Source organism: Loxodonta africana, chromosome 2 (assembly GCF_030014295.1).
Source record: "Loxodonta africana isolate mLoxAfr1 chromosome 2, mLoxAfr1.hap2, whole genome shotgun sequence".
Classification (NCBI taxonomy): Eukaryota; Metazoa; Chordata; class Mammalia; order Proboscidea; family Elephantidae; genus Loxodonta; species Loxodonta africana.
Window position 1 is genome coordinate 191,700,093 of NC_087343.1, and position 9,155 is coordinate 191,709,247.

General features: G+C 55.7%; 1 protein-coding gene across 1 annotated transcript; it reads right to left on the minus strand.

The window, feature by feature from the left end:
- Window positions 1-759: 759 nt before the first annotated feature.
- NKX2-5 (NK2 homeobox 5) lies at window positions 760-3,744 on the minus strand. Its single transcript, XM_003404889.3, has 2 exons — window positions 3,333-3,744; window positions 760-1,867 (listed from the first exon to the last, which is right to left on the minus strand). The coding sequence occupies exons 1-2, from the start codon at window positions 3,661-3,663 to the stop codon at window positions 1,227-1,229; spliced, it is 972 nt and encodes a 323-aa protein (XP_003404937.2). The 5' UTR covers window positions 3,664-3,744; the 3' UTR covers window positions 760-1,226.
- Between the last annotated feature and the right edge of the window lie 5,411 nt (window positions 3,745-9,155).

The window sequence follows — 9,155 nt, forward strand, 5'->3', positions numbered from 1 at the left end:
TTTTTAGCTTGGTATCCTACAGCCTCACTTTTTTCATCTATAACCGCTGCCACTGTACTTGTCTGTCAGGAGTATGGCGAGATTAGTTTAATGCTGTGAGGAGAAGATGTCTGTTTGGTTATGGCCCTGGGGCTTTCCTGCCCATTGAATCATGTGGCCTCACCCCCTGGAGAGAATGGCCTGCAGGACATCTCTCTGCGGTGCAATCTCTGTGCTCAGTCCAGGTCGTGAGGTTGGAAAATTGCTGGGTTGGGTAGTTCTGGGCAGCTTGACCAACGCTTTGGTTCTCAGCTTTCTCATCTGTAAAATGGGCTAAGGTATTCTTTTAAGCGGGATGAGTAATGCACCGTTCCCTAACGGTGCCTGGTATGTATACAGAAGGGTTGGTTCAAGGCCTGCGTTTGAGAGCTCTGGGCAGGCTACCCCAGTCTCTGAAGTAAGACAGGCCTGGAAATGAACTTTAGCTCTGTTGTTATCCGCGACTTGCACGCAGGCAAGGCATTCAACCTCCCCAGGCCTCAGTTTACTAAATTTTAAAATAGGACCTCCCTTTTCGGATTAGTTAAGATTACACTAGACAATTCCAGAAAGCGCCTAACGCTGGAACCAGCACGAGTTCGTTTTTGTTATCATTTATTAATTTTCCCAGTGAATGTGCCTGCGACCCCAGACCAGCCGCGACAGGCTGCCTCTGCCTTCCGGAATTCTGTTTCTGCAGCGCCGCGAGGGGAAAGAAGAACACGTGCGGGGTCAGCGCACTCTCTTTAATGCGAAAGGGTGTCTCATTTCTTAACAGCAACAGGTAAAAACATAAATACGGGTGGGTGGGAGGCGATGGCAAGTCAGCTGAGGGCCCGGGCGCCGGGCCCAGGCTGGGGGAAGGGCGGCTGGATCTTAGGCCCCGCGCGCCCGGACTCTCAGCCCCAATTGGCTGGTGTTCGGCCCATTGAGGGTGCCCATGGGCGCTCGGAAGGCACTCCCGGGGCGGTGGCTAAGGCATCAGGCTGTGGGTTCGCTCACCACAGGCTGCTGCGTAAACTAGGCCACAAACTCCCGAGCGGGGAGAGAAAGGCGCACGGGTCGGAAAAATGTTCCGAGACCTCCGCGGGAGTGAATGTGAAATCCAAGGGGTCCACGGCCCTGACGGGAGCCCTCCCTCCCCCTGAGAGTCAGTGCCCCTCCATTGAGGTGGGATCGTTCAGTGGCGCCCCAGGCGGGTCCCTTCCCTACCAGGCTCGGATACCATGCAGCGTGGACACCCCCGAGTTGCCCTGCGGAATTCCTGGGCTCTGCACCGCATTCAAGTCCCCGACGCCGAAGTTCACGAAATTGTTGTTGGTGGCGGCGGTGGCCGGCTGCGCTGGCGGCGGCCCAGCAGGGTAAGCAGCGGCGCAGCTGTAGCCAGGGCTGCAGGCCGCGCCACCGTAACCTGGGTAGGCGGGATAGGCGTTATAGCCGTAGGCGTTGAGGCCCACGCCGTAAGCGGAAGCGTAGGGCGCCGAGTCCCCTAGGCACGGCTTGCCGTCGCGCACCAGCACTGGCACCGCGATCCTGCGCGCGGGAGGTGGTGGAGGCGGGGGAAGCCCCACCAGCTCCAGAGTCTGGTCCTGTCGCTGCCGCTTGCACTTGTAGCGCCGGTTCTGGAACCAGATTTTGACCTGCGTGGACGTGAGCTTTAGCACGCTGGCCAGCTGGTCACGCTCTGGGGCGGACAGGTACCGCTGCTGCTTGAAGCGCCGCTCCAGCTCGTAGACCTGCGCCTGCGAGAAGAGCACCCGCGGCTTCCTCCGCCGTCGCGCCCTGGGCCGCTCCGCGCCGTCCGCCTCCGGCTTCTCCAGCTCTACAGCCTTCTGCAGCGCACACAGCTCTGAGGGGGACAGAGAGGCAGAGACCCTGGTCAGAGCGGAGCGCCCACCAGGTAGTAGGCCCTGGCGGTGCCGCCCTGCCCTGCCTGAGAGCCCAGTTTGGCTGCAGTTCACTGTGCCAAGTGCACTGAATACCGTAGACAACTCGGCTTTCGTTTGACAGTCAGCTAGCATTTGCTGAACGCCTACTACGTGCCAGGCACGGCGCTGTGCGCGAGAGAACAGGTCAAGAGAGGGCCCTGCTCCGGGATAGTTCGTACCCTGGCGAGGGAGACATACAGTGCCCAAGAGCTTTAAAAAAAAAAAAATTTTTTTTTTTTTTAGGCTGCAAAAATAATAAAACCAGGTGATACGCTGGAGTGAATGATAGGACTACTTTGGTTTGAGAGTTAAACGGAGGCAGGCTGAGGCCTCACCCCGGGGGCGGACACATCGTCTCAAAATTGAGAACTGGAGCCAGAAAACCAAGAGATACTAGTTGGTGATCCAAGGCTCTGGCACGACCGCTGCGGGGTTATCGATTCTAGTGGCCATGCCCGGCTGCATCTGTTCCCAGGTCGCCTTCTCTCTGCTCCTAGACCAATCTGCAAATCTTCTCCGACCTCTCAGGCGCCCATCGGCCCGGGCCCGGGTGCCTGTCCTCCCGGGGTTCGCGCGGAGCCCGCATTAACCAGGGGACTGTCCAGCAAGCGGTTTTCCGTGGCGGGGCCCGCCTCCCTCCTCGGCCCCGAGATGGCTTGGGCGCAGATCTGGACACAATCCCCAGCCATCTCTACTGCCTAGCAGCTTCAGTCGCGCAGCATTTTCTAACGTTTCCTACGAGAGAACCTCTAGGCCCTACCCGCTCCGAGAAATTGTGCTGGGAAAACAATGCTGCTAAGCCAGACTTCCGAGTGTCCAGCCTATTCCATTTTAAAATAAAGACCCTTGTTCCCGAAGACTATACTCTCCCGGCACAAAGGAGGAAAGGCCCAAGAAACCGAGGGCCATGGGTAACAACAGAAGGTCTAGGACCCTCCTCCAATTGTGAATAAAAGTATGGCTGATAGGCAGAATTTAATTTTTGTTTAGCGGTTTTCGTCAGATCCTCAGAAAGACTCCTAAATCCAAACGGTGTTCAGAAACCCCTACAACAAACTTATCACTCAACTTCGTAACAGACCCAGGAGCAGGGCCCCAGCCGCCTGGGGCTTTGTTAGACCGATTTTTTTTTTTTTTTCTGTCTCGTTTCTGATCCTTTCTACCCAACATTTCTTCCAAACCTCCGATTGGACGCGGGGCGCTGAGGTCTCCAGACAACCTCGCTTCTCACACTCGGGAGCCTCCTGTCTCCGACCCTCAGTTCAGGAGGTCGCGTCTCCACCTCCTGGGCCCGGGCTTCTTGGAGACGGGATTTGGAGGCAAACTGACCCGGGTGGCCAGTGTCTGCAGGGAGGGAGAGGAGAGGGGCTTGTGTTTTCTTCTCACCTTTCTTATCTGCTCGCGGGTCCTTGGCAGGGTCGGGGTCGCCATACGCGCGCGGATAGAAGGTGGATGCAGCGGGGAAGGCAGGCACGCACTTGGCAGGCGAAGGCGCAGGGCCCAGCTCGGCTCGCAGCTCCGGGAGGCCCGGCGCCGCTGCCTCGGGCCCCGCGTAGGCCTCGGGCTTGAAGGCCGCCAGCATGCAGGAGGCGGGCGCCAGGGTGGCCTCCAGGCGCGCCGAGAGTTCCCCGGCGGCCAGGCTGCGCTGCTGCTGCTCCAGGTTCAGGATGTCTTTGACAGAGAATGGCGTGGGTGTGAGCGCAGGGCTGGGAAACATGGTGGCAGCGCCCGTCTCACAGCGCCAGGTGGGCGGCAGAGAGCGGCGCTGCCCACGGCCCTTGGCAGCTTCGCTGCATGGTGCCCGCCGCCTGCCCGTGCACCCGCCTTCCTGCTCGGGATGTGGCGGGGCAGCAGGTAGCGCTCAGCACAAGGGGCAGGAGAGGCGGGACCAGGTCGGAGGAGGGGGCGCTCAGCCTGCCATTGGGCCGGGGACGCGATGACAGGAGCGATGAGCAGTTTTGTGTCACCTAATATAGTCATACGGCTCAAAAAAAAAAAAAAAAAAATTCCTGCTCAGCTTTTTTAAAGGGGCCACCACACATTTGCGAGGCTCTCCCTTTTTTGCTTCTGTAGCCTGAGCTTCCTCCATAGTATCAGCCTGAAAAACCCACCAAGGCACATTCACAGGAAAGTGCCCCATTTTCTTTGAGCCCCATCTCTGGGTGGTGATGGGTGGGTTTGAGATTTGAAGAAATACTCCTCAGCATCCAAAACAGTGGGAGGAGAGTGAAGGATTGGGGTGGGGGGAGCTTGGAGGGATTTTTCTCAGGGGTCATTAAGGCTTCATCACACAGGTGTCTGACTGGGAAGACGAGCATGGGGGAGAGGCTGTGCTGCGGAATGATGGCAGGAGGGGAAGGTCCTGGACAATTTGGGGGCTCTGTTTGGCTTGACTTACATGGCCAGACATGCCCCAGTAGCCAGCCCCTTCCCCAGGAGCCCAAGCTCTGGTGGTTCTTGGGTGAAAGAAGCTGAAAGGGCAGGGAGGTGGTTGTGGGAAGTGGTCACCTCCTTACTGTGGTGCAAGTTGTTCCCTTCGCAACTGCAGGGGTACAATTCATTGCCAGTCGCCTCCCAGGGAAAGGACCCTTCTCTTAAAATTGAAACAAATCCAAATTCCTAAACAGAGCTGTCTCCTAGGGTGCCCCAGCTCACAGTGGCCTAGCTTTTTCCGCTTCTAGAGCCTACCATTCTTGCCTCCTTTTTCCCCCCACCCTTCCTTCACAGCAGCAAAGCCCTCAGGTCTCTGCCAGCGCCAGGGCCTCAGGTCCCCAGCCCAGGTTTGAGCCCAGCTGGGCCAGGATTTCTTTGAGGCCTCTGGGACTCACTCTGGGTGAGGCACCCTGGTGGCTGGTCTGGCACGTGTAGGGGGGAATGGTAGGTGGGGTGAAAAAATCATTTTTAGCCCAGGGTCAATAAAGTCGGGTTCTTCTTTGGGGCAAATCTGCCACTTTTTGAGGAGTGCAAGTTGGGTGGCCAGGTCCTGGGGAGACCATCTTACTCCTTTGGGTCCTGACACCCTTTGAGAGATCTGATGAAAAGTTTCCGCCTCTGCACCCCACCCCTAACCCAGAACATTGCATAAAAGTGTTCTATTTTGCCTGCAATTTCAGGGAGGGTCGGAGCAGACAGAAGAGCCCCAGGGTAAGGACGCCCACCTTACCGGATCGCCGAGGTTGGCCGGGTTTGTCGGTGGAAAAGCGTTGATTTTCCATGACCCAAGTGCGTGCAGGGGAGGCGCAGGGCGGAACTCGCGGATCTGCGGAGATTGGGGATGTCGAGGGCTCGGCTTCTAGGGGATGTGGGAAGTGGTGCTGGCAGTAGGAGAAAGGCCGCGCAGGGCCAAAGACTAGTTCGGCTTGGCGCTTGGGCCCCAGGCATCCGAAGTGCGTAAAGGAGGAGGCCAGGGGACCTCTGTCCTGAACGCGAATCTCAGGGTGCTCAAGCGGGACTGGAGTCAAGCCTTGGCCCAAAGTTGGGACCTTCCTTGACCCTCCTCACATCAAATCCCAACTCCCAGGCCTGTGGCCCCCGAACTAAGACACAGGGGTGCCGGGGAGCCGAACCCCGCGCGGCTGTCCTGGCGGCTCGCAGCGCCCGGGGCCTCTGCCTGACCCCAGCCGACAGCTTATCCCGTTTTGCAGGCGCCAGCAGTCTGTACCAGGCCCAGGCGGCCGCCAGAACCTCGCGTGGGGCTTTTGAGCCAGGGACGACTCCCGGTTCTGGAATTGTTAGTTCAGTCTGCGAAGAACGCCTTTTCCCAAAAGTGTTCCCATGGCGCTCGCGAGCCCCAGGAACCCTCTGCCTCCCTCACTTCCCACCCCGGGCTTTCCTTCGACTAAGCCGCCACTAGTGGCCTTTCCACCGCCCTTTCTCGCTGAGCTTTTGGCCACAATACAGTTATTGCTCCCAACCAACCTATGTTGGAGCCCCCCTCGCCTTTGAAGATTGTTTTTGGGGGGGTGGAAGAGGAGGCCTATCTCTGAGGCGGTGACGTCTAGCAAACGAGCCACATCCGATTCAATTAAAGGTCCCGCTGAAAAGAGCTCGGAGCGAGGGTCCTGGGAGCGCTGTTAAGTGAATGGGTTGGCCGGGCGGCTCTTGATGACAGTTTGAAAGATTAGTGTGAGCCGACGCCTGAAATATTACCGTTTAATGGTGGACATCGAGGCTGCATCCGGGATCCCTGCCTTCAGGTTTTTTAAAGAAAGGGATAGTTCCTGAGGAAGAAAAAAATATTAGCGATTTCCTCCGCAAAACCAGGCTGCGAAGATTTATCGCCTGCATTTTGGGTAAGCAGGGGTTCCCAGGGCTGACAGATAGACCTGTGGGTCAGGTGTCATGAAAAGGGGAGGAAAGAAAACCCTCCCTAATTGGACTAAATCGTTGATTTCACCCACTATGCCCTGGGTAACAATTTCTCTTAGTTCCAAAAAAGGCGTTGGCGTTGCGGAGGAGAGGAAACGGGGGCTAAACCGGATAAATACGTGCAGAATCGAAATTGAAGGTCAGCTCATACTGGCTTCCGCAGAGAAATATCCAAGAGCAATTGGAGGGGGGGGAGTTCTCTTTTCTAAGTGGGAAAAAAAATTTTTTTTTCCCTTTAAATAGAAGTTGCAATGGTTGGGGGTAGGGAGGTGAAATTTGATTCTCCAGTTCTCCCCACCCCCCACAACCGCACCACCAGGGACGCATCTTCCTTCCCAAGGACGGCTGACTCAACCTGGCTGCCTCTCTAAGCCGCACTTTGGCCAAACCAGTAGGACAAACAAACAGCCTTCAGCCGAGAGGCAGGCAGAGAGAGACAAAGAGACAGAGGGATCGAAAATCTATTCATCTATTTCCTTGCCTTTTAAAGAGTTGGTACTGTAAGACTAGCCAAATTCCAGGCTAATTCTGCGCACATAAAATATTATTAATTGAAAAGAGATCGGCGCTGCCCGGGCCGACCCCCCTTTCCTGCAATCAGCAGGGCCGGCCGCAAAAGGTATATATGATTAATTGAAAGATAAGCTGGAACTATCACCGGGAATGTCATTAATGCGCCGGGGAGACGTGCATTGGAGACAGGCGGCGTTATCCGCGGCTTTATCTTCAACAACGCCTCGCTCTCGGCCCGCGCCGGGGAAACAGATGGGGGTTTCTGTCTGGGACGCTCGCCCCGTGTTTATATTTTGGGAAGAATCGCAACTCGTGGGAGTCCCCGGCCGGCCCCCTGATAAATGAACATTAGCACTTTTTCGGACTACTGTATCAACAAAGGGGCCGCGGCGCGGCAATAATTGGCGAGAAAGCAAACAGAGGGCCGAGAGCGCGCCTCTGCTCTTCGTCCGGCTGATGGATGAGCAGCCGAGTCTGCGGGCCCGGCTCCCGGATTCGCCCGGTCCCGGCCGGCCCCGGGGCCCCTTGGCCGCCCTGGCTTCCTTCCTGGCCCGCGCTTGGGGGCGGGGCCGCTCTGGGGGCAGCGACCGTGGCCCGTAGCTCCGGAAGAGCCCAGGCGACTCCGCGGTGGCGCCCGCCGGATTTTCCCGAGACGATACTTATTCAGGTGGCTCGGCCGGTACCAAATCTCCCTCAAGCCTTAGTTTCTAGAAACGCCCACTGGGTGCGCCACCGGCTCTCAGATCTGTCATCGCTGATCTTACCCCGATTGCCCGGCAGAGGAGAATGCGACTCAGAGGAGTGAAGTGACTTGTTCAAGGTCATACAGACGGGAAATGTCAGTGCTAGGATTTGAACGTAGGGCTGCCTCCAGAGCTGGGACTGTTTTATAGCACTTCGCTGCCTCCTGGAGCCATATCAAATGGAGAGGAAGCAAGACACACTCCCTCCCCCACGTCCTCCCCCTCTACACAGAGGAGAACCAGCGCCGCTGGATTTGGAATCCCAGGTCCCCCAAGACCTTCTTCCTTCATTGGCAAGGGCGGCTTCCTGCATAAAGTTCGTTTCAGAGAAGGGGAGGAACAAAACGATTCAAGGTCCCACCAGCTCTCTTCTCTTACTTCTGCTTGGTGTTTGGTAACAGCTTTATTAAGCTGTAATTCACCTACCATACATACAATTCACCCATTTAAAGTATACAATTTAATGATTTTTAGTATATTCACAGGATTGCGCAACAGTCAATTTGAGAACCTTTCATCACCCCAAAAGATCCCTTACTATTTATTATCGCCCCAGCCGCCCCTCCTCCGCCCCCTCCCTCCCCCAGCCCCAGGCAACCCCTAATCTACTTTTCCTCTCCATAGATTTCCCTATTCTGAATATTCCATATAAATGGAATCATGCAATATTGGCCTTTTGTGTCTGGCTTAGCATGGTGTTTTCAAGTTTCACCCTGTTGTAGCATTATAAGTAAGTACTTCATTCCTTTTTACAGCTGAATAGTATTCTATTTTAAGGATAGGCCATATTTTGTTTACCCATTCATCTGTTGATGGGCATTTGGGTTGTTTCCACCTTTTGACTATTGTGAATAACCCCCTCCCCCAGCTTCTACCCTAAAATCTGATCCTTTCAGGGTCTGGGGAGGACCCCTGGGTGTGTGACCTGTGCAAATGTACAAGACCTGAGCTTAGAAAGGTCCTGTGCTTCGTTTAATGCTCTGCTGTCACGTCTTGAAATTAAAAAAAAATTTTAGAACAAGGGGCTCCATATTTTCGTTTGCACTGAGTCCCACAAATTATGAAGCCAGCCCTGCTTCCTGGGCAATCTGGGCAGAGCCCATGTCCCCAAAGCCCCTGTTGTCTGTTTGGCTATTGGGTTCCTTTGCCTCAGGGTCTAGTCCCTGCTAGCCAGCTAACAGACAGGAAGCTCCCTGCACTGATGTAAGGGCTGTCTACTCGAAATTGTTTGGCCATTGGAAGGGCCTGGAACCCACAGAAGAGGAGAGCAGAGGGCAAGTAGCCCTGACTGGTGAATAGTGTGTGTGTGTGTGTGTGTGTGGTAGTGGTAGTAGTAGTGAAGGAGAGGCTAAGAGAATGGGTCAGAACTTCTACCAGCTTCTGATTGGCGACCCAGCCTAGCCATTACTGGGTGCTCCACCTGATTGCCTCCTCTTCACCCACATTGGCTGTGTGCCCACCATGGGCCAGGGGCTGGGGTTGCACAGCATAAAACACATAGACGCTGAAAGAGGCAGAGTTGTAGCAGAAAAAGTACCAAACTATGATCCAGTATTGGGTTCTGGTCACTGACTGGCTGGCCTTG